At 26.1% G+C, this 27,196-nt stretch overlaps 1 protein-coding gene across 1 annotated transcript in view; it reads left to right on the plus strand.

Annotated features, from left to right (window-relative positions):
* Window positions 1-6,197: 6,197 nt before the first annotated feature.
* Window positions 6,198-27,196, plus strand: part of LOC100206717 (TBC1 domain family member 23) — a 38,070-nt gene continuing 17,071 nt past the window's right edge. Inside the window, exons 1-12 of the mRNA XM_065788872.1 lie at window positions 6,198-6,285; window positions 10,655-10,763; window positions 15,972-16,077; window positions 22,380-22,584; window positions 22,741-22,864; window positions 22,947-23,071; window positions 23,206-23,252; window positions 23,559-23,662; window positions 24,171-24,284; window positions 24,372-24,467; window positions 24,896-25,066; window positions 26,436-26,478. Coding sequence (XP_065644944.1) covers window positions 6,257-6,285; window positions 10,655-10,763; window positions 15,972-16,077; window positions 22,380-22,584; window positions 22,741-22,864; window positions 22,947-23,071; window positions 23,206-23,252; window positions 23,559-23,662; window positions 24,171-24,284; window positions 24,372-24,467; window positions 24,896-25,066; window positions 26,436-26,478 — 1,273 coding nt within the window. The 5' untranslated portion in view covers window positions 6,198-6,256. The remainder of the gene's footprint in view (window positions 6,286-10,654; window positions 10,764-15,971; window positions 16,078-22,379; window positions 22,585-22,740; window positions 22,865-22,946; window positions 23,072-23,205; window positions 23,253-23,558; window positions 23,663-24,170; window positions 24,285-24,371; window positions 24,468-24,895; window positions 25,067-26,435; window positions 26,479-27,196) is intronic.

Here is a 27,196-nt window from a genome sequence, read left to right on the forward strand (position 1 = left end):
GTTTGCAGATGATACCAATCTGTTCTATTCATCTACCTCTATCAATGACCTCTTTGATAAAGTCAACTTTGAACTTCAAAATCTTAAAACATGGTTCAGTGCTAACAAATTATCATTAAACGCGCAAAAAACTAAATATATTTTATTTCACTCAAAGAAACAGAAGAACAAACTACCATCAATTCTACCGACACTAAGTATTGACTACAAAAAAATTGAAAGAACCCAAACAATTAAATTTCTTGGTGTGATTATTAACGAAAATGTTTTATGGACAGCTCATATAAATGCCATCAACACTAAAATATCTAAAAGTATTGGTATACTTTTTAAAGCTAGACCATTTTTATCGCAAAAAAACCTAAAACTTCTTTACTTTTCCTTTATACATAGTTATCTCACATATGCCAACATAGCCTGGGGAAGCACACACAAGACAAAATTATTATCTCTTTATCGACGACAAAAACATGCTTCTAGAATAATACATCATAAAAACAAACTGACCCACGCTAAACCCCTATTAAAAGAAATGAAAGCACTAAACATTTACCAAAATAATATCTACGCTAACATTTTGTTCATGCTTAAATACAAACTAGGATTAGTTCCAAACCGATTTACAGGAAACTTCTTTCAATCTAATATCAACAAATTTAACACAAGAGCAACTGGTAACTTTATTGTACCCCTGAAAAAAAAAAAGTTCTCAATTTTCTATTTCTTATCGTGGCTCATATTTATTCAACAAATTAATTCCTAATTATACCTCGATTTCTCTCCCAGGCAATATAACTTCTTTAAAGTCGAAACTCAAAAATCATGTTCTTAATATGGATAATTACCTAGAAATGTTCTAGTTCTGATGGTAAATCAAAATTTACGCTCAAATTAAAATAATCAGCAATTAAATACATATGTAAAATGTAAATTTTTGTTTCACAAATAAAGCTAGTATTATTATTATAAACCTCAACACTAACACAAAACATAGTTCAAATAAAAAGAAAAGAAAAAAAAGTTTGCAATAATAACATGTAAAACATTTCTTTAATGAGAATCACATTATTTATATGTGTGCTTTACGCAATACCTCAAGGTTCTCGATGATAAGACTAATCTCAGTCTTCTACGTGTTCCCTACAACTACAAAACCCTTCTTATCAAGTCATAGAATACCTAATTATTGCTTCCTATACTTAACGGTATTTTGTAAAATGTATTTTTTTTTTTGTTTAGGAAGTACAGTTTCTTTATAATATTACAGTGTAAAAAATTTGTAATTAATATGTAGTTGTGAAAATTTAAAGAAAAAAAAAAAAAATATATATATTTCTAGAGGTGTTTCAAGAAGATGAAGAATAACTAAATGTCATTTATAATAGATAAACGCTGTTACACAATATTTAATAATGATACAAAAAACTATAGATCAATATTTTTATTAAAGTAAATTTTATTTGGTAGATGATTGAAGCAATTCAATGATAAAAAAACTACCACAAGTGTATAATATAAAAACTATATAGCTTAAATATATAAAATTATAACGATTTTTCTTGTTCTTAAAGTCATTTCAATTAACTAATGTAAAAATATTCAAGCATATATATATATATATATATATATATATATATATATATATATATATATATATATATATATATATATTCATACATAATCCATTTATTTAACCATAAAATACGAAAATTTACAATAATATTTTATAAACTTACATAAATAAGGTTAGGTGTCACTCATATAGTTAAAAACTAGTCAATGGAGTAACACCTAAAAAAAAAATAAAACACAGAAAGAATTATAAATAAGAAAAAAAAATTAAAAAGAAAAAAAGAAAAGAAAAAAAAAAAAAAGGAAAGAAAGGAAAATAAACCACTAAAAAATAAAGATGATATTAATAATTGCAATAATAATATAATAAAAATAATAATATTAATAATAATGTGAATAAAAAAACAAATAGTAACTATATCATGATAACTTTACTAAAAATTATAACTAATGGTAAAAATAATTATAGTAAAGTTTATTACTACGACAGAAATTAATAAAATAAACACAACAATTGCTAAAGTTAGGACAATAGCCATAAAAAAAATTACTACAATTGAATCACTATCACTATCATTATAAACAATATTAAAAAGATTTAAAAAACAAAGATAAATTAATGATAATAGTAATATTAGTAGAGTTAAAAAAGACAGTATAAAATAAAAGTAATAATAATTTTATAAATATAGTAATTTAAAAAAAGCAATAATGATAAAAATATTCATTAAATATATACGCAAATATAAGTTTTTTAATTTGGCTTCGATTGAGAAGAAGAATGTTAGTAATAAAAGGGTATTTAGTTAAAATCTTTTTTTTGATAAATTGTATTATTTGGCTCCAGTGAGAAATTCATTGATGTTTAATAGAAAGCTTGCCATATTTGATAGTGTTGAAAAAGGAAGTGTGCAAGGTAAAATTTTCAGTATTTCGAGTGTAACATTTGTGTGTGTCACTTGTTTTAATATATATATATATATATATATATATATATATATATATATATATATATATATATATATATATATATATATATATATATATATATATATACGTTCGTTAAAAAATCTAAACACGATCGGCTTCGAGTGGATATGGGCCGAAAGACATCAGAGTAGGACATACTCCTTAAGTAAATTTGGGTTTTAAATACAAAACATTTGGAAAATTTAGAAGTAATACATAATTTTACATTATTATTTTTTTTAGTATGTATTGTACTTGCAATGTATGTACTTGCCAACGTGTTTGCAATCGCTGCCACGCATGTGCAATGCTTGCAAATATATGTACTTGTCAATAAAAAATAGCTTACAATCGTAATTTATAAAAACAAAAATTTACATGGCTAAGGCAAGAAGAAGACAAACTTATCACGAAGCTCCAAAAATACATTTAAATTTTTTTTATCATCAAGTCAAGAAGTCTCATCAACAAGCTCCAAAAATACGTTTAAAAATTATTTAATAATTATTTATTTAATTTTTATTTTAACAAAATCCTTTGCTCTTAAATTCTTCTTTTTAAATCATGGGTTTAGAAAACGCGACTGTTCTATTTTTTCGTGGAATGTGTTTACGTGCTTTATTTACTTTATCATTATTTTCTAACACCAAAAGATTATAGAACGAATAATTAAGAGTATTTATATAAAAGATGAAAAAAAAAGAAGAGTTTTCCAACACAGATCTTAATCTATAAAAGCGTGCATTGAGCCTAAATTAGAGGTTGTTTTTTGTGTGGCTCATGTTGAATGGCTGTGGTTATTCTTTCTGCGAGGATCTTTATACCAAGGCTGCTCAAAGTATCCATGCGCTCTAATATTTAGTGCAAAAATCATTTGGCTTTTAAAGTAATAGTGTAAAATAAATTTGATCTAAGGTGTTTTATGTAACTTTTCAGTAATAAGTCAAATAAATATAACAATTTTTTTCAGTTTCAACAACATGTTTCGATTATACAATAATCATTTTTAAGTATAAAACTGTTAAATACAAAAACTGTTAACTATATAGTGAAGTCAAACATTAATTTTATTTATTCATTAGTCAAACAAAAGAAAAAATGAAAGGTGTGAAAACTACGTCATAGAATAATGGAAAATGTCGATAATTATTGAAACACATACGTCATAGAGTATTAGAAAACGTCGGTTAGAGCTGGAGTGATAGCGTGTAATTAAAAACCTGTTTATTAAGATCAGGTTTTCCCACATAATGTGTAATGCTTCTTCGATTTATAAATGATGTGAAGTTTGGGCGTAGTCTAATATTGAAAGAGTCTTTATTTGCTATATTAAAGCAACTCGTTTTTAAACAAATAGATTTATATGAGAAGTTTTTAACGTTCCTCAATTTTTAAACTCAAATGTCTAGTGGTTTGACCAACATAACAATCAAAACTTTAAGTAGTATTAAAAAAAAATTAAGATTGGAAAAACCTATTTAATCCTTAAAAATTGAACAGTGAATTAGAAAAAGATTGAGGTCAAACAGAAGTGAAAATATTTTCAAAAGTTTTTCACTTTAGTTTAATTTATAATATTTAAGGTATTTGCAATCAGAATTTCATTTTACCTGATAGAACTAATTTGGATAAAATATTTTGAGTTTTTTTTTGTGAATTCTAACTTCTAACTCAAAGTCTAACTATTTTCCAAGGATTTGAAGTCCTATCGATTTTTAGGGACTCCGGGACTTCAGACTCCGGGGTCCGAAATTCGGGGCTTCTTGGACTCTAGACTCAAATTATTTTATATATATTTTTTCAATTGAGTCAATTAGCAAAGCTTTTTTGGGATTAAACAGTTTCTGAAATGCAACAATGTTCTATATAAAGTTTCAAATATGCTGTAAAATATTATATATTATTATTGATTTCATTTTTTTGCTCAAAAAATACTTTCTTTTAGGTTGAAGCAGTGCCATAGCGACAAAAAATGGGCTCCCTCGCAAAACATTACTCCAGGCCTCTAAATTTCTTCTCTAGCACCCCTTCTCCCGTTGAAAGTCTCTAACCCTGACAATATCTTTGTCGTTGAAAGTCTCTAGCCCTGACAATATCCCTAACCCTGACAATATCTTGCTATTGGTAATAATTTGAGAAAATCTGAAAAACTATTCAGATTTTTAATCTCCGTTTTAAAATATTTTTTCCGTTGAAAAAAAAGTCTGCTGATTGCAAAGTCAACGTTTTTTTAAAAAAAGCAAGCAGCAAATTATCACTTCACTAAAACAGCTCAATCGTTGCAGTTTGCGCAACATCACGACGTCGTATTTCCCACTTAATAAAATTGTATTATTTATGAATTAATTTGACTTTATCTTTTTCATATAAATAAAGAAAAAATTTCCTTACTATTTAAATGTGCTGGTCAAGATTATTACTTGAAATTTAACTTTATAATTTAAAATTTTTTAAATTTATTTTAAAAAATAGCCTGAAAAAGAGGTTTTCTTAGATTAAAAAGAGCATTTCTTAGTTACATCTAAATGGTATAAATTGTTAATATTGATTTGTTTATATACATGCATATTATTTTCTACAATGATAACTTTTTAATTTTTTTTTTAATTAGGCTCTCTAATCTCTGGCCCCTAATAACTCTGAGCCCTTCCGAGCAGAAATACCACTAACCCTGCTGGGTTGAAGGTATTTCTACTAAAACAAAAACGACTTAGGGTTGTCTAAAAAGTACGTCGCGCAATTTTTGACCTTTTTGATCACCTCACCCCCTTCCTTATCACAATATCGTAACTCTTTAGTAACAAATTTTGTACAACTTGTCACAAAACCAGTAAACCCTCCCCCAGAGCGTGACGTAATTTATGGACGATCCTATATGTGACTTAAAAATATGACTTTTTTTTTATCAGTAAAACCATATATCTTAGTTTAATCAATATCATTAGGAAAAATACTTTTTTCCACTTTAACATCAGACGCAGGTTTGAGTAATTAAATATTTGTGCCCAAGCTAGGGTTGCCATTATCCTGGTTTTTACGTGAAACAGCGATACGCTATACTAATTAAAAATAAACCTTTCATTGCGTTCTCCTACGGAAAAACCGGAACAATGACAACCCTAGCTTAAGAATAATTCGGCATATAGCTATCAGTGTATACCAAAGCTTTTAGACGACGCATAAAATGATATTCGTCTCTTATACGCTTTAAAAGCACAGTGTATTACAGGCGATGTATGTCATAAACAAGCTGCAGATTTTAAATATATTATCTGCTAGAGGGTTTGCCATCAAACGCAACGCAATACAATTCATTTGTGCTTTTACTAGTTTAAAGTTTTGTAACTATTGGATAAAGAAATTTAAATTAAAAATTTTTTAGAAGTTGATAACGTCTATATGCTGATAAAGTTAAAATATCCCGGAGTCCCAACATTTTTATGGCGGCGGGACTCCGGACTTCAAGTAAAAACTAGAGTTCTTTAAAAACCCTTTTTAACGAACTCTAGTTTTGAGGTCTTTTTGAAATTTTTATAACAACACATTACTTTAATAAGAAATACCTTGTTTAAATGTTTGTATCCAATAGCTTTGATGTAAGGTTCTGCTTTCAGGTTGGGGGAGTGGAATACAATTATTTTGCTGCGATTTGAATAACCGCCGATAACCTAAAATTGTATCTTAGATATTTTATAGCCGAGTGAAAGTTGTCAAGATGGCCGACAAAATGGAAGATTTAGCATGGTGAAATATACAAATATCCATTTGTTTTATTTATTTTTCTTTATTTGTAAATTGTTTCATTCATTTTAGTACCATTTTTTTCAAAAATAAATTACTAAAATAAGTATTAGCAGACCTAAGTTTATTTTTTATGATTCGCACTATTATTTATATAAAGTAAAATTGTTTATAAGATTTTGCTGATTTATTTATTTATAAATACAATAAATAAATAATGAAATATAATAAAAAATAAAATATAAGTTATAGTCCATAAAATATTTTTTAGATATAAAGTAACGGTAGAGGTTACGAGAATATAAAAACGATAGAATAGCTTTTTACAGCTTTGTTTGAATTTGTCATTTAGGCTTTTAATTATTTTAAGTTATTATATCAGGTTTTTTGGAAATTTATATTAATATAGAATCATAAATATTAAAAGTAAATATGATAATACTTGGTTATCTATCATGTGTTATCATCTATGCTAAGCTATCATAAAATACTCAGGTTCAGGGTGGCCAGCAACCTGGAAAACCCGGAAAAGTCTGGGAAATTCTAAACTATGCTAAAAAGTCAGGGAAATATCAATATGTTAAATTCAGTTAAAGTTAGGGAAATAACAATATGTTAAATTTTCCAAAAGTCATGGATTCAGTAACAAATATGTATATTTTTTTGCGTTTTAGAAGCTAAAAATATTTTAAAGTTTTTTAAAGTGTTTATTTATTTGAAGTAAACAGATTTGAGGAAAACTTCTTTTATTTGTGTAAATTTAGTGTGATTTTATTCGTTGCTTTTTTAGTAAGTCAAGGAAATTTCATTGTAGTCAGGGAAAAATCAGAAAAAATCGAATCAAAAATTGCTTGGCCACCCTGTAGTTGTTTAAAATAATGTATCATTTCAATGAAATGATTTCATATACAAATAAAAGCTGTAAAGCTCAAAGAAAGCTAAGACTTATTGATTACTTAATTATAAGTTAATTTAAATGTTTCAGTTTATATTAGGGTTAGGCTTATGTCCAAGTTTTGTAAAAAAAATGTAGTTAATTGTTTTTGATATTTTTAAATCTCTTTTTTTTAAATTATACTTTTTTTAAATTATACTTTTTTAAATTATACTTCATAAGAAAAAAATTAAAAATCGTAATTTGTTACGTGTAAATGAAATATTGTAAACTAAATTAGTAAACACAATTAGTAATCCACCAAAGCCTTTGATTTTCAAATTTAATAGTGCTAGTGAAAAAACTAAAACTGGCAGCTAAAATTTTTCAAGATCTAAAAAAAATTAAAATTGGTAAATATTAGACTTTTAAGAATATTACAATATTATTAGGACTATCAAATAATTGAATTTAAACTTTCAGTTATTTATTTCAATTTATTTTCAAAGTTTTTGAGTACTACTTGAATATTATTTTATTCAAGTACTTTTTAAATAGTCTATAAACTTTTATTAAACAAATATGTTTACAAGCAGTTATAAATAAGTTTTTAATTATATATATTTGTATATTACAGTTATATATATATTTGTTTGGGAATTGGTTTTTTATTAAAAGATACTTTTTAAAATATTGGAGAACTGTGCTATTGATAGATACATATATATATATATATATATATATATATATATATATATATATATATATATATATATATATATATATATATATATATAATATATATATAATATATATATATATATGTATATATATATATATATGTATATATATATATATATGTATATATATATATATATGTATATATATATATATGTATATATATATATATATATATATATATATATATATATATATATATATATATATAATATATATTACAGATTTATATATGTATTTTTTACAGATTTAAGTTAAGTTGCTTTACTTTATAACAAATGCTTTTTTCTTCAATGTGATAGAAGACAGCTTAGACCTTTGATATGAGTGATATCAGCAAAAATATGAAAGATGCTTTGAATTTTTGAATTTCATTCCTAAGTCTTTCCTTTAGTGTTGTTCCATATAATGAAGATACAGCTTCTTTGAAATGTCTTAGAAATTCAATAAAACCAAAGACTTTGTAAGCACTATCTTATGGCAACTCCGCATATTTTTCCTTTAATGTGCCAAAATCCCTTAGGAAATGTATTCTGATAAATTGTTGGAATTGACATAGCACCAGAACCATTGCAGCAATGATGTTTCCTTGAATAGAATCAATTTTCACAATTAATATTGGCCATTTTTAGACACAATGTCTAAAAGTGGCCAATATTATTTGTAAAATGTTATGCATTCATTTGAATGATATTTATCAATGCTTTATCATTTTTGTATGTTTCAGGTAGATTTTCAACAATGGAAGCAATGAGCTGACATTTAACACCTGTGTCTTGAGCTCTTGAATCTGTTAGCATGTGGCTTTTTTTTTCATTGAGAACTACTTTTTTTTTTCACCCTTGTCAGTTATAGCGTGGAAAATAACAGCTGGACAATGGTCAATGACTGCTTGAAAGACTAAAATTGCTATTTTGACCTTCCAAAATTTTTGCTGGTCATGGTTAACGGGTTGAAAAAAATTAAAGTTTTAAAAAACATTTAGCAAATAATCAGGATGAAATTTAAAAAACCATTTACTAAAATTTTATATAATCCTTCCAATTTTTAAAAGCATTTAAAATAATTTTATTGTTTACGTATGATTTAATTGCTTTATTTTTGTGTTTCTATTTTTACAACTTTTTGGAAAAATTAAATGTTTATACAATTGAAAAATATCACACTTTTTATTAGTATAAATAAAATTTGTTCATTCATTAAACAATCATTAGAAGATGTTTGTAAAAGCATTTTGCGTAACCTTAGTAATACATTTCACGCACACACGCAAGATTAATTTTTGAAGTAATTTGTTTTAAATGCATTTAAAATGTAACAAAAAGTAATTTTTTGCCTTGAGTTTGAGTTGTATGATTTTTTTTTTAGTGCTCATATAAATTTTCTTTTTCATAAGGAATTATCTTTTTTCATAATAATTATTTTAAATTTTCTTCCTAGTTTAAGTTTAGCTAGTGGTTCTTTTTTTAGCGCATTTCTAATATGTTTGAAAATAATTGAAACAGTCATGGTCAAGTTGTCAAAAAATAAATAAATTTGTGTGGTCAGCAATAGCGCTCGATCACACGCCATTCCTATCCAAGTCTGTTATAGTAGCATTTCATAAAACAATTTCTTTAAGTTTTAAGTGTTTGCATTTTTGAAATATTTTTTCAAAATTGTTTCAATATTTAAAAAAAAAGTTCAGCGATAAAAAATTATTTCAGATAAAATCAGATAAATTTTTTAGATGTTATCAAATTTCCTTTTTTAATTGAATAAAAACCTATACCTGTGAGAATTTTCAAAACTGTTAACATAAGCATGTAGGTCAAACACTTGTTATTTGCTGGTTTCCATTTTAAAAATGCGTTGATTCTGTTTTAAGTTATTATTTTTAAAAAGAGTACGATTTCATGTATTTTTAAACATTAACTTTTTTTTTTTTTTGTATTCATAAAATACAGTCATAAAGAATTTATACTAAGATAAAAATTTAAACATAGAAAAAATTAAATATTTTGACTGTCAAAAAAAAAACAATTGACTGTCAATTCCATTTGTTAGCCGGTCGAATTGACTGCTCACCTTCAATTTCTTATTTTCCATACTGTCAGTTACCTTGATAACAGCCAAGCTCATTTTTAAAAAGGATCTTAGGCTATCATTTTTAAGTTCGACAAAACGATTGTAGATGTAATATCTGTCCAACCTTGCTAGTTAATAAGTTATTAGAAAATAGATTAAGCTAACAATGAAAACCAATATTAAAAAAAATTGAAGTTCTATCAAATATTTGTTTTCGTGTTTTGGAGCAATGACCGTGTAATGAAAACACATTTTAACTTTTTAGAAACATATTTTGGAACAATTCTCTAAACATTTTTGAAATAAAACCCTATAAATGGTGATGTATGAATATGTAGTAAATAAGCATATTTCACACACAAAAAAACAATATATAATGCATTACAATCCTTATTCCACTAAACTAAATTTAGACCATTTATAGGCAGCAGGCTATTTCACATCATACTGCTCACCTAAATCAACAGTATAAGATATATATATATATATATATATATATATATATATATATATATATATATATATATATATATATATATATATATATATATATATATATATATAGACAATATATAGACACACACACACACACACACACACACACACACACACACACACACACACACACATACACACACATAAATAGCAAACATATAAAATATATCTATTTTAAATAACTTGTTTTTTGTGCAGGAAAGCTGATTTAACCTTGTGCTTGTCAAAGCAGCCAGATTTGCTTAAACTTAAATCACTTTGCAAAGGAAGAAAAATTCCACCAGATTGTCGGCCCGAACTATGGAAGGTTTGTATATTTTTATTAACATTAATTTCTTGGTGTGGTTTTTGATTATTTTTTGTTTGTCATGTAAATGTTATGTAATTTAACTGTAATGTAACTGTAATGTTAGTTCTAGATTTATTTAAAAAAAATGCATTGAAAATTTTTTTTTTTTACAAATTGTCTTTCATTTTCTTGTTAGGTTATTGTGTAATGTTAAACTGCTCTGTTCACTAAAATTTAAATCATAACTAAATCAATACTGTAAAAACTTTTTACAGTATTGATTTAGTTATGTCATTGTCAAGTCCAAAAAAAATTTTTTTTATAGTGTGTCAGTTATCACACTAGAAAAATGTAAACGGTCATGACTATTCACATTTTTCAAGTGAATGGTCATGAACATTCACTTGAAAAATGTAACATTGTTTGTAAATAATGCATTATCATTTTTTAAGTTTAAAAAGCATTTTAAAGTAATTCTATTTCACTAATTTGTGTTCTCTATTTGAAAAAATATAAATTGACTTCTCAACTTATTTCACTCATAAATTTTGTATTGTTTGATAGCTTGATAATATTGACTTTTTTTATTTGTAAAAATATTTTCTTGTTTAACTAACAGTTTCTTGGAACACTAAACTATAATTTTCATATGAAAACATAGTATATATATTACAGATTTAATGTAAAAACATAGTTAAAAACATTATAGTTTTTATTTAAAAAAATATAGCAGGGCTCGAATAAGGCATATCGCGTTCGGGAATCACAATTGCTATTAACAGTTTTGCAATTTATTTATTTTTTTAATTTTTTTTTGGCGATTCTTAAAAGTAATGTTTTTGTCAAGGTTTTTTTATTAGGGTTAATAAAGTATGTCACGCTAAATTTATCTTTTGAATAGAAGCATGATTTTTCATAATCTTTTGTAAATAGTAGCATAATCTTTCGCATGGAGATTTCCATTCAATATAAAGCACTTTTGAATTTAAATTGCTTCAAATCTCTGTGTGGAACCCAATGATATTTTAAAAGGTCGAAAAGTTTCAAAGGAAAAGACGTTGAAACAAATTTTTTCTTCATTTTTTTTTAAAAAAAACATCAGCCAGGTTTTTATCTTTGTTAAAACGTTGCACCAAATTAACTTATTATTAATAATTTAAATTATTATTTTATCCACTATTTTTTATTTTTTATTTTTCATAATTTGACTACTTTAAGTATATAAAAATATATATTAAATTCGTTTTTATTAAAAAATGCAATGCTAATAGAAATCAGTAAGTTTTTTTGCTTCAACATAAGTTGAAGAGTAAGTTTTTTGGTTCAAAAAAAAATTATTTTTCTTCAGTTCAAAGAAATTTTTTTCCTAAAAAATAATTTAAACATGGGTTTAAACTTAACGAAATATAAATCAATTTATTAAACCAATTTTTTTTCTCACTTTTTATTACAAAACAATTTGAACAAAAAGGGTTGAATGAAAACATTAACTTAAAAACCATTTGAATGAAAGAACTGTTTATACTTAAATTTTTAATATGTTTATTATTCTAAGATTTTTAATAGTAATAGCAATAAATTATAAAAACGTGGTATCTAATGTTTTTTTGCTTTGACCTTACTTGTTTGGTCTACGGATATGCATGCTTATGCATTTTTTTTTTTAATTAAACATTTATATTTAATTCTTTTTATTTTAAACGCGTTTTATGATATTAATGTTATAAAAACTTAACTCTATAAAACAGCAGCATGAATGCATCACGAAGTTGTTTTATATTAACTCAAGCTCTAAACTTTGCAGTTTGTTTTATTGTTGTTTAATAGTTTTTTATAATAACAATTCAATACTCTCAGGGCATGACAAATCGATGAATGTGCGAACGTTTGTTAAAAAAAAGACAGAAAAACAAACCTCATGTTTCCTTACTTTTACTTAAGCAAGCATTGGTGTTTGCCTAAAATTTTAAAAAATAAACGCATAACTACGGCGATTTTTTTTCCAAATAATTAAGCGATTAATATTTTTTATTTATTATAAAAAAAGCATAACTGTTATAAAAAAACAATCAGTTACTAAAATTTAAAATCCGTTTTCAACGACTTTAAAAAAAACCATGCTAATACTTTCATCAATAGCATTACTTTTAACAATTAAGTGCGCAACTGAAGAAAATGTTTTAGCACAGTTTTTACATGCATTTATAAAAGCATGGGGAATTTCAGTTAAAATGAATGCATTTGCAATTACCTTGAACGAAACCATGCTAAAACATTGCTTTCTTAAAAAGTGTGCTTTTTTTTTAATTTTTAGTTTCCTTTTATATCAATTTATTAAATTATAAGGGAGTTTTATTTTCAAATAACTAAAAGTTATTTGAAAATAAAACTCCCTTATAATTTAATACAAAAATTATTTAAAAAAAAAAAAAAATTTAAAGAATGGAAAAGAAAACTGGCATATTCATGGCCGACAACATGGGTTTTGAGGTAGAGGTGCCCAACCATCTATTTCTAAAAACAAGTCCTCTGTATCTAGAATTTCTGTTAAAAAAAAAGGTGTGGGGGGCGGTACCTCTTAAATTAAACGTTTGCCAATAAATAAAGAAATAAACATCAACGTTTATTAAAAAAAAACGATTTGTTACGTCCTGACTCTTTAAAAATAACGTGTTATATTGTCAGCATGAACGTATTACTAAAAGTAATATCGTAGCAGAATTAAATACTTTACTTGCTCATTACATCATAACTTGCTCATTACACTAAACTAAAACTTAAGCTGTAAGTTATAACAGTAAACTATTTTAAACTCCGCCAAACAAGAAAATTAAAAATAATATTTAAATATGAGAGATATTATGTTTAATAAATTACAATTACTAACTAATGTTAAAAAAATACAGTTTATACTAATGTAACCCCCTCCCCCTTGCTGCAGAGGGGTGCCAGGGATGGAAAGGGATTGAAATTTTTTTTTTGCGATTTTTTCTGCCTTAATTTGAGCCCTGTATAGTACAAAAATATAATTAAACTTTTTTATTGGTCAAATATTAAAAAAAGTTTTTATAATAAATACCATTAAAGTACAAAGTTTTTGAAACACCATTTTACTGTTGTTTTTTTTTTTATTATATTGTCTTATTCTGCTGCATTTTGTTTTTGCAGAGATGATCTGCTCATCAATGGAATGATATTTGTCACGCTAAGTTTTAATATAATATTTTCTAACTGCATCTAAGATGAAGGCTGAACTTTAAAAACTTTTTGGTCTTATTTGTTCCAACATCTTTCAATACATTGTTGTTTGCATGTAAATATTGTCTTAATTTTTAAAATCTGTTTATGACATAAAATCAGCAGCTGGGGCATACCTGGTCTCAGTTGCCCAATACATTTGATAAGATGGTAATTTAACTATTGACATCAACACATGAATACCAATAAAATGCTCCATTTCATAATTTCTGTCAAAACTTTTTCCTGTTAATTGCACACTATAGAGATTGGTTTGTTCTACTAATATTTCAGTTATGAATTGTCTCAAAACATTTTGAAAAAGTCTAGCGCTGTTAAATCAGAAAAATTTGCAGGAGTCATACTAAAATTATTAGTAAAAGAATAACTTGTTTCTGATGTTTTGAAGTGGTGATGAAAACCACTTGGAAATGTGGGAAACTTCTGCAGTTTTATCAGCTAACACACAGTCTTCTTTATCAGTTACTCATTCATCCTCATCTCTAATATTATCTTATATCTACGATGTAAACAATGCATAAAAAGTATTATGTAAAAGTTTATAAAACTCAGTTGTACTTATATTGAGAATAGCAATAAACTCAAAATAAAGCAGCATAAAGAAATAAAAATAAGTAGTTATTATTGCCAACTAGAGTGATCTGGATCACTTTCAAACAGGGTTCCCACTCCTCCTTAAAAACCTTAAATATCCTTAAAAAATAAAAACCTCCTTAAATGTCCTTAAATAACCTTAAAAAAGTTAAAATTTGACTGCTCTCCTTAATTTCTCCTTTTTTTTTCTTTTTTTTTTGTTTAACTATCTTGGAAATTTTAATAATGTGAACGGACACAGGTCAACAACAACAAAAACATTTTCTGATGCCGAGCAAACAATTTGTTTTTTGTATAGCATTTCTCATTTTGATTTCAAATATACATCTAATTTTTCACCATCACGTCAAGTTGTAAAGATATTTGGGTTCAAATCTTTAGTATTTGAACCCAAAGGGTATAATCCCTAATATTGTCAACAAAACAAATTATTCAAAAGTATGTCAACCTGGGTCTCAAAAGTATATTTTCATTGAGATTTTAGAAAACATAAATTGTTGACCTGTGTTATACTTATTAATAAAAAAGAAAATATATAGTTCTTCGATAGTTTGCAAACCTATATATATATATGTATGTGTATATATATATATATATATATATATATATATATATATATATATATATATATATATATATATATATATATATATATATATATATATATATATATATTTACTCTGTTTATATTTAAAATTTATTGAAAAAAATTAGATACTGTTTTTAATGTAATTGTTTTCTCCATAATTCTCCTTACTTTTTCATTAAAAGTATTGTTGTTTGCGACCAAATCTCCTTAAATATTAGGAAAATATCTCCTTAAATCTTCCTAAAATCCTCACTTTTAGTCTCAGTTTTAATAGTGGGAACCCTGTCAAACCAATCATCATTATCATTATCAGCTAACTCGGACAACTCTGATTCTGAACATGATATAAAATATTCTAGAGCTTCTAAAACATTACATTGGGATGTTTTTTTTTTTTTTTTAATGTCTAAAAACCAAACTAAAATAAGTTGTTGATGAAAAAAATCTTATGTATTTCAACTAAACAACCCAAAAGAATAGTAAATATACCCCATTAGCACAAAAGTTACATCATTTACTTTAATATAAAAAACAATATTTGTATACAAAATTTGTATATAAATATCACTAAATTTATATTATACTGAACAGGAATCAATTAGAATTAATTGAAAGATTTTGTTGCCATATGACAGTAGCGGACAATAACGAGTTAAGGTTTTTATATTGGACACTCTAACAATTAGTATCATATGTTTATGTAAATGAATTGAATTTGTTTGTAATGTATGTTTGTCATACAAGTTCTTTTTTAATACTCTTATTTAAGTGTTTTTTTCTTATAGCGGTGTCTAAATGTTGTTGGCAAACCAGATCCACTAGTAACCTGGGATGGTCTTATAGATATGCAAGAACAAGATGTACTGAAAGAAGATTGCATCTTACAAGCTGGTATATTTTATAAGCACATTAATTCTTTTTATATTGACAAACATTTTTAAAAATATTTGTTTAACATTAAATTGTATGAACTTTTTTTAAATTAATGTATAAGCTAAAAAATGGTTATTGCTTACATATGAAACGATAAATAATAAAAATAAATACAGATAACAAAAATATATTAAATAAGTTGATGCGCTTAAAAATTTTAATTTTTTTAATTGAATTTTATCAAAATGTCAGTCAAGATGACAAAGTATTTGATCAATAATTAAAATACTTTCTCTAATTATCGTCTGACACCATTGAGAACTCATTGAATTAAAAATAAATAATTCCAGTTAAAACGCATTTGCCATCTTGAGACCAACTAAATTATTATATTACTGTGAACTTTATATATATAAAAAAAAATCATGTAAGTTAATTTTCTTTTGTTTCGTTTTTGTTCTTTGGGAATAGCATTTTTTTTTTTTAATTTTTGTACATTTTTTAAAAAAATACTTGGAAAATATTGAGAAAATATTGTTTTTTGGCTATAAAAACAAATTTAGTTTTTTTTTTTATAGCCAAAAAACTGTAAAATTGAATTAATTTAAAAAAATAACTAGCATGAATTTTTTTTTTTTGTTGTTGTTGTTGTTTTACCAAATTGCCTTCATAATATTAACAGTATAAATATAATCTTTTTAGCAAATGTAATTTATATACAAGTTAAAAAATTTAAATTATGTGAATAACTTTTTATTTTGAAGTATCTATTTTAATTTACTGATAAGGTAATTATTTTGCTTGCTATTTGAAGTAGAGGCAGCATTTTAAACAGTTCGTCGTTAAATTAAATTTTATTTTAAATGGCTCTTCTAAATAAGACAACTTAGTAAAACAAAAATATAGTGCCTTACTAATTCTAAAGTTCAGAAAAGTTCTAGGGTCGATAGCTCAAAAAATCTTTAAAACAAGTAACCAGAAAATTTTTAAATTAGAGAAAGAAAAAAACAATATTAAAGATTTAAGCAAGTTTTATCTCTTTTCATCTGGTTAGAAAAGCTATTTGAGAAAGAAATTTAAAAAAAGAAAATTTAAAAGATTATATTTTAGATTTCATCATTGACAAGGTTTCCCAAAAAAACAGTCAATTAAGCATCCATATAAGGGTCTGCGTCTGAAAATGGTACAAGACGAAATGAAACAAAACAATGAAAAATATTGTTTTGATAAAACCGTTACAAAAGAGAACAATTTTTATCTTTTTTCGCAAGATGTGGTACAAAAAGAAATACAATTTTCTTGTTTCGTTATAAATGCAGGACAAATTGACAATAAGCTCTTGTTTTGAAAAAACGGGTATGAAACGAAATAAGGTTAAACTTTTTCCTAAATGAAACAGTTAAAAACGAAACAGACAAACAAGAGATTTCTGAGTTTTACAAGAAATAATAATATTTTTATGACAGATAGGGCTAGCATAAAATAAGAAAGCATATTGTACCAATTTACGCACACATTTTCAATTTTTACGAGAAATTAGTTTTTTTTAGACTATTATATTTCACGGTAAATTTAAATTTTCACAATAAAAAGTAAAACATTTTTATATCAATATTTGAGTGTCACTTTCAGAGTTTCCATTGTTTTTCTTTTGATTCCTGAAGATGTTGGTGTTGAAGGTAAAGAAGAGCATAATGGCGTTGATGAAACGTTTTTTGTTTTGAACTATAACTTTTTTTGCTTTTTTGAAAAAACTGCTTTGGGTATAGGATTCTTGGGAGGTGTTCTGAATGGAGTTAATGCTGGGGGGTTGAGGGCTTCTTCAGCATCATTTATAATTTTCAAGGTCATGTGAGGATAGACAAGATCATAATTGACTTTAATCAAAGTCAATTGCTTTGCTGTCTGAATGGAAAGACTGTGTCTTTTTTCATTTATAATTTCACCGCTGGTGCTGAACACTCTCTCACTACAGCTTGATGCAGCTGGAATGCAGAGCACATTTCTTGCCAACTGTGCTAACAATGGAAAAGTTAAGGCATGTTTCTTCCACCATTTCAGCACATCAACTTTATGCTTTTTTTCAACACGAGGCATAGTGTGGAAAGATTCAAACTCCCTTTAAATTTCCAGTACATTTTGACTAATGGTGTGGTTATTATCACCCTGTTCAATCTCTATATTTTGTAAATCATCGTACTCATCCACACCAGCTGACACTTTAACTTGTGTAACTTTATGATTATTTTTTTCACTGATCAAAATAGCTTCCGGCGATGGATGATCGTTGATGACTTTCCTGGTGAACTCTTCTTAGACTGTAATGTCTAAGCATATATCCTGAAATCATAAGCGAACTGTTAAATTTAGTCTTCAACAAATAACGAATATTAAAGAATGGTTTTTTTACCAAGAAATACAACTTATAACCTCTAAAGTACGGTTGAAGAAGGTTTCCCAAGGCATAGTGTTGGTTGTATCTTCCATGTTCATTGAATCGCGTGGCTATGTGTAAATGCTCACTTAGTTTTTTACAAAAAGCAAGTTATTTCTCTGTTTTCCATATCAATGTAGTTATGAAGAAAATTGTCAGTTTTATAAAGCATAGTTAGCATATGATGAAGCACTGGTTCAGTGTCCTTGGATCATGCAATGATTTTAACATAGTTTACACAGAGCAACATACACTCTTTTTCAATAAGTTGACAAGCTAAGGTTGACCTGTGAACTTTGCTAGATAGTTGTGTGGCAATATATATGCAGTCTTTGACTTCTTGCACTTCATTGGTAGCATGAAGTAGGCTAGTGTTTAGTAGGTGGTCTGCACACAACAGTGATTCATATTTTATTTTGTTCATGGTTGACACAGCATGTTTCATGTTTTATTGCCACATCGTGGACAATGACTTTCTTGGGCACGGCGCCCAACACCTGATACTTTTGGATCATTATTTTCCAGAGCCTTAAACAAGAATGAAGATAAATTAATGATTTATAAGATAACTTATGCAGCTTTTGGGTTTTACAATAAATTAATAATTGTTTCAATAAATACCAAAATCCTAAAAGAAACACTATTCTAGCGGAAGGATAAGTTTTACTTTTTAAAATTTTTTTTTTTATGAGCACAAATTATATCAACATAAAAAAAACTACTTTGCTAATGTGGTAACCAGTGTGTCTTCCCACAAAATTGTCAAAGTTAGGAACATATATCTTCAGTTCAAACTGACTATTGATATAGTGAAAAGTAAGAGTCATGTATGGACCCTGTGACCTAAAGGTCCAGCCATCAGTGGTGATAGCCACCTGTTGACAACTGGAAACTTCTTTTTCAATTAGGTTTTGCACAGTATTCATAACGCTTTCATAAAGCAATGGCAGCTTGTACCTTGAAAAAGTCGAGGAATGTTTCACAATTACTTTTGGATTTAAATGTTCCACCATTTCCTTGAAGCATGGTTCATCTACTAGAGTGAATGGACTACTTGACCTGGCAATGTATGACATGGTTACCATGTCTGTCTCCAATTGCCTGACTGATTGGGAAGAATATTTCCCAATAGTTCCCACATTAACACTTTTGGATAGGCCTTTTTGTGATCGTTGATCTAAAAAAAAGAAATAAAAATTAAAGTTAAACATGAAAACTATTTGTATACAAGGAGAAACAATATTTTATGAAAAATAGTTAGAAACTTACTGTATGCGTCATTCAGTTCGAAGGCAGCTTCTGTAATTTCTTTAATATCTTCTTTTCTTTGGCGCTCAAGTTCGATTTGGGCTCTTAACATCTTAGCGTAGTCAGTGGGATGCTATACGTATGCAGTGGGATGGTTTTCAGATGGTACCTGATACCACTAGTGGATCCATCAGTTAACTTGATTTGGATTTGACACTTTTTATATTCCCCACACTTAACATCTGACACAGTAACTTTATTGAAATAATTCCATAAAATTGTAGTTTTTATAGGCATGATTATATGATTGAGAATAACTATGATGTTGAAACAATCAAAATGATGACTAAAATCAAAAATTCTTTTTTTAAGTTAAGTGGAAATTAATTTGAATGTTTAAGATCAAAAATGTTTACATCCAACAGATAAAAAACTGGTTTTTTCATAAAATTGCTTTTATAATAACTTTTTTAATAACTTTCAAAAAATATTTTTGAAAGTTATTAAAAAAAGTTGGATATTTTTAGGAGAAACAAATTTTTAAACAATAAATTAATTAGTTTTGCAGAATATTTAAAGTTAACACAACAATGTCATATTTAGAAGGTTATATAATAGAATTTGAAGTATTTTATTCAAACAATGATTGCAAACTCTTCATGTGAGATTATATACAAATATATAATTTATGTCTGATAAACTTAAAGTTAAAATTTTATTGCAGTAAAACCTACCTACAGTAGACAATATCTTTTTTAACTTCGTTTGATGTGCCTTATGAAAATGATGCTATTGCATTGCTTTGTTAATAAAGTTTTTAGTTAAACTTTCGTTTACGAAACATTAAGTTAGTAAGTATTAAACTTGAAAGTTCATGTATTGCTCGGGGGCGTGGGAACCATGAAATATCTGTTTGGGGCGGGGAGTTATGAAATGTTCCATAAAAACCAATACGAAACAAAACAAGTTTATTTTGTTTCGTAAATAACAGTACAAATTGAAACAATAGTTTCATGTTTCGTAACAACATGATACGAAACGAAACAAGATTTACGTGTTTCGTATAAATGCGACACAAAACAATATGATATTTTTTGTTTCGTAAAAACAGAGTGAAACAAATATTCACATTTTGTACTATTTCAAATCGAACCTCCAAGAGGATACAAGCAGACGCAGACCCTTACATCCATATCCTTCAAAAAAAAGTGGCTTTTTTAGAAGAGTCAAAACCAATAGGTTTTTTGACTTTAAAAATTGAACCAGGAAAAGTTAAAAAATCAGTGTATAGATATAAAGTGGAAGCTATCAATTCAAAACATACTCTTTAGTTAACGATTTTTCAAAATCAAAAGATTTTCTGATTGAATTGAAATTAAAAAAAAAATTTCAACCAAAAGAAGCCAAAGTATCGAAATGTAGTGGAAGCTATAAAACAATTCAAAAATTACTATTTACTAAATAGTATTTAGTTAGGGATTTTTGTGGTTGAATTACACAGTTCAACCATTTGTTAATGGGCATGAAAAGTAAGACGTTGTAGCTTATAGAAAAATATTCATCATTTATTTATTGACAATATCAAAAACTATTGGATGATTTGAAAACAGCAACTTCTGGATCCATTTGGAGCATTCCTGACATTCAAACTGTGCAAATAGTTATGGCTCATGATGAGAACAGTGTACTCAATCATTTAAATGACTTTGTGCTTTTTTTAGTCGAATATTTAATATAGGAAGAAAATTCAGTAGAATGTTAAGTGGTTTTGTAGTTTGCCATCCAAACTAAACAAGCTTTTCAATGAAAGTCATTGGAAAAAAGCTGTAAATGAGGAGCCACAACAATTAAATAAGATTGAGTTAAAAAAAATTGTAAAACTTAATTTTTAAACTTGCTTAAAAAAAAAAAAATTTAACATTGTGAAAAGTTAAATTAATTGTGAAAAGATTTTTGAAATAAAATAGTTGTTAATATAATTTTTATCCATATCAAAAAAAAAAAAAAAAAATCAGTAACATAGATTAAATCAACTTAATTGTTATTAAAAGTTAATATCCATTATAAATGTTGTTGTTTATTAAAACTAATTATGAATAAATGCATTATCTTGACAGATGATTAAAAATGTCAAAGCAATAAATAGAACATGTAAAATTAAAACAATGCTCGCATTGGTTAAATAAAAATAAATAATATATAGTATTATAATAAGGTGACAGGCATCCTCATCTTTTCTTCTTTCACATAATAATATTATATATTATCTAGTCTGTAATTTGTTTTCCTGGCTTTGTTTTAACAACAACATGTTATATTAGCAAAGATATTATCTGCTATTGATAAAAGGTATACAATACAGATAATTTTGTTAAGCCTGTTCTTTGTTAAAAAAAGTTTTATAGAATGTTTTTTCAATATATTATAAAACTAGGCATAATAATTGTTTGTATTAACATTAAGTAATTAATTTTATTCCCAAAACACAAACTTACTAGAACTAGTAGTTTCCTAGATTATTATTTCTTAGTTTATTCTAGAGACTGGTTTAGTAACGAGAAATTAAAAATTAGGAAATTTTTACTTATAAATTTACTATTTAACTATTAAATATAAAACAGTTATTTCTATAATAAAGCAAAGTTGAAACTATTGGAAGAAGATGAAGAAGAAGTAGCGCGAGACATGGAGGGTCTAATTACATTTTATTGCAAATCTAGAGGAGAAAAGTATCGATCATCAAGTGGTTTTGTTGAACTACTTTCACAATTTATTATCATTGACCTTCAATTATCTGAAGTCTATAACTGTTTTTATGCCATGCAATCAAAATTTCTCCCAAGGTAATTATTTATTTACTTCAATATTAGATTAATCATTTTGCTGTCGATAAATTAATTGAATAGTTTTATGCTTATTGAATAGCAAACACTCACGCAGTATGTAATAAAATGTACTGTTACAAAGTTGTATAATATTTTTTGTATAATTTTGTATAGAGAATGTTATCGTGAAGGTAAACCATTCCATTTATTTCGTCAATTGCTTCAATACCATGATCCTCAGTTGTGCTCGTTTCTTGATTCAAGAAAAATTCCTCCTGACTTATATGCTCAAAAATGGGTAATCATTTTGGTTATTATTTATTACTAATCATTTACTAATGATGTATTTGTATTCTCTCTATTTTTTTAATTTCTTTTAGCTCAGAAGTTTATTTGTTTCAGTTTGTGACACTGATGTAGTTCATGCCATGTGGGATATTTATTTTCTTGAATCTGACCCGTATCTTGTTTTCTTTTTGATGTTGGTAATGGTGCTGAATGCTAAGTAAGTGGTATTGGTTTTTAATTGTGTGCGATGGACTAATTGGTTTCTAATTGTGTATGATGGACTAGTTGAATTGCTATAATGTTTTATAAATAATAATCCACTTTTAAATTTTTTTAAATATAATTTTTTAGAGACCAGATTTTGGGAATGTCAACAAAAAACAAATCCTCCATTGTAGGTACAAACTTGAATGTTTTACATTTTGATATATACTTTAACATTTTTTGTTTTAAATGCTACCATATTTCTAAGCTAAAAACAGTTGTTTTTTTTGTTTTTTTTTATTGTAGTTTTTTCTTTTATCAAGAGATATAATATAAACTTGAACAGTCTTAACTTTTAAGTTAAGGCTGTTTATTATTTATTATTATTTATTTACTTATTAAAGCTGTTTGTAATAGTTTAAAATATTTTTGAAAACAAATCGGTAAAATATATAATTATTTTGCATTAACACTTTCTCCAATTTTTTTTGTTACTTTAGATATGATTACAAATTTTCCATCTCAACTTGGAGTTGATGACATTGAAGACTTTTGTACTCTTTCTCAATACTATGCGGATCGAACTCCTCAATCATACAAAAAAGTAGGTTTGGATTTATTTTTTCACTATATTCACTTGCGTTAAGCAGCTCTTTAGCTAAGGATGATACTCGTTTTTGTAGTTTATTTTTTCTAATTGTTATTATAAGACTCTGATACATACAACTATGAATCCATAACTCTGAATCATGAAACTTGAAAATGTGCAAAAATAAGTTGAATGCTTAGATGTGGAGTGTTGAAACTTTGTACCTCTAATTTATGGTGCAAATGTCACTATCACATTTTAGCTTAAAATTAGCATTAGAGTCTTAAAAATAGTGGTTTTAGATATTGATTTTTTTTTCTGAACAAAATATTTTAATTTGCTTATATATTCTATTAATAAACCAAAGTTAATGTAAAATAATTATATTTTATGGATTCTTTTGTTCGGAATAATATTTTTAATTATTGCATAAATATTTATTAATGATTTGAATAAATTACTTTAGCACAGTGTGCAATTAGATTTAGTTTCTTATATATTTTAAAGATTTAATATTTATTAGGAATTCCAACCATTTTTATTTGGATCAAAGATTACCACATCTGACTATATTTCAAACTCGCTGTGTTTACAAGTGTCAGTAAATGAATTGCTTGAAGCAGTTAAAAGTCCATCTGTATGTTGAATATTTTAAAAATTTTCTATTTCTAACTATACCATTTTTTTACATAACTAAAAATCATGTTTAGCAAATATGTTATAGAATGAAGGTATTCGGTTTTTTTTGGTTGATTGTCGTCCAGCTGATCAATATAACAACGGTCATTTGTCTACAGCTTTTCATTTGGACGCAAATTTGGTAATAAAATTTTTAATAATAATAATAAGTATCAATAAAAATCAGCACCATGGGAAAATAATTGAGATTGATTTGTAAACTTAACTGGCTTTTGCAAAGATTTAATTTTTTTTGAAGGTTATGTTAAAAATGTTTTATCTTTTATTTATATCTTTTGCAGTTAAACAATCTCCTGTCAGAATGTAAAACAAAATTCATTTTCAATTTACATGTTAATTTTTTTCCAAATTTACTATATTTGTCAAAATTTGTCAAAAACAAAGTTACTATATTTGTCAAAATGAGTTTTTAATGTTTTTCTTTTTCTTTTATGATTTTTGTTCATTTTCAAAATGTATTTGAAAATTTGTAAATAATATTGAAATAAAATATGCTTTATCATTCCAGTATATGAATATATACTGAAGTATAATGTCATTTATTTAAAGATGCTGCAAGCTCCATCTGAATTTCAAACATCTGTTATGGCATTGTTTGCTACTCAGCAACAAGCTATAGATGCTGGTTCAAATGCGGCAGGGGAACATTTATGTTTTATTGGCTCTGGAAGGGAATTTGAAGATCAGTATGTCAACATGGTTGTTGCAAATTTTCTGCAGGTAATTATATACATTTTGATGTGTTAAATATAGTTTTATGAAAGTTACATAATTTAATGAATTTCATATGTTTCTGTAATATGTACATTTAGTGTACAAGTAATGTTTAATCTTATTTTTTTAAATTAATGACTGAGTACATAATACATTAGTTTCATAGATATAATAGTTTACTGTGGTATGCTGATTGTTATCCCAAAATAAGTGTTAAAAAAAATTGTTTTTATTATATTGAATTGTTGTTAATAACTTAACATTCCCATTATTTTGTTAAATTATTGTTGCTATAGTCCAATATGTTTTTATGAAGTAGTCTCTAAATGCCTGTATTTTTTCAAAAGTTTGTTATTTTTCTATTAAATAGAAGATAAGATAACATAAAACTGTTAATACTTTAAAATTTTATAACTGTTGATGGAATTGGTCTCTAATTACATCAATAGCTATAAATTAGCGTTAAAAAGTAAGGAAATAGTTAAACGGAGTTTGAATTTTTTATTCAAAAATTGCTAAAAAATACTGGTACTGTTTTGAGTAAACTGACTCATTGTTGACTAAAAGGAAAAGTTATTTTTAATTGTTATTGATTTTTTCTATTACATTTTAGTAAAAATGTTTTTAAAAAAATATTTTATTACTTGAAAGTTTTTAATAAATTTTTTTTTTTTGAAGTAAGTTACTTTGAAATTTATTTTTAATATGAAAGTATTATACTTGGAAGTATTTATTGCTTCTAATGTTAGTCTTTATAATTCACTTAGTTATTTTGTAATTATAAATTAATAAATTTAAAATTAATTTTTTTTTATTTAATTATGAAGAAAGAATATTTAGATAAGTTGCCTGTTTAAATTGACATGATAATGTGTATTGCTCATTTTATAATTTTTTGACATGGTATAAAACATTATTTGTATATAACTTTAATATGCAGTAGTGGTGAAGTGGTAAAGCGCTCGCTTCATAAGCGAGAGGTTCCGAGTTTGATCCCCACCACGTCCCTGGTAGTACTGCGCTCAACTTTTTTTCCGCGCTGCAGCCTTGTTCGTCGAGGCTCGTGTTTCGGAGTTAAAGAGTTGAGAGAGGGTTAAAACCACTATTAAGTAGCCTCCTTATCTGTAGTGGCCTTTTCGGCCTTGAGGAGGTGAATAACAAAAAAAAAATTTTAAAAATGTTTTTATTTTTTATACAGTTTTAAATAGAGTTGATAATAGTTACAATTACAAGACCATTATTAATTTTTATATAAACATGCCATTATTTTGTTATTTTGTGCTGATGTATTTTGTAAAAAACTTTTTTCTTCTTAGTAACCAATAAAATATATATAGACCAGTTTTGTTAAAACTTGTTTCTTTTATTTTGATAGCGTGGAACACATTTTGTTAGTATTGCAAAAGGTGGATACGCTGGTATGTTTTATTTTAATATGGTGAAGATTTTAATAAAGTAAAGCATGTACTTTACTAAAAATATATAGCACATAATTTATTCCTAATCAAACCTTTTTAAAAAATGGTTTCAATAATGATTTTAACATTAAAATTTCCAACATACATTGATAATATAACATAGAAACATGAAAAAATACAAAACTGTCAAATAAAGCTATCAAGTCCAAATTTATTAACTTTATTAGGCAAAATTAGGCAATAGTGAGGCAAAATCATAGAGTAAACTCAATTTAAACTCAGTCTCCATCCATTCAACTTTGTAAACTTCAGATGATATTGCTGACCAAATAATTCTCAGTGAAACAGCATTGAGACAAATTTGGTGATTTTGAGGCAAAATTGACTATTTTAGCCAAAAATGAATTCTTTTAATCATTAAACTAGTGTAATGTTTCATGTGAATAGTGAGTAGATGTCAAATTAGACTAAAATATGTAATTATTATCATAATGAAAATTTTTCATAAGCTTGCGATTTTTCATAATCTTGCGATTAACATAACTAGTTTATTTTTTTGAAAAAATAATTCAACTCATTGCCCTCATGTTTGGGGTAGGGGGGCTAAAATTTTAGGGTTTCTTTTTCCCATTCTCCTATCACACTAATTTTATTTTGTGAAGAATCTTTTCATCATACATATGAACGTAAAAATTTTGAAATGTTCTTTTTGTTTAAA

This window comes from Hydra vulgaris, chromosome 01 (genome assembly GCF_038396675.1).
Source record: "Hydra vulgaris chromosome 01, alternate assembly HydraT2T_AEP".
Taxonomy (NCBI): domain Eukaryota; kingdom Metazoa; phylum Cnidaria; class Hydrozoa; order Anthoathecata; family Hydridae; genus Hydra; species Hydra vulgaris.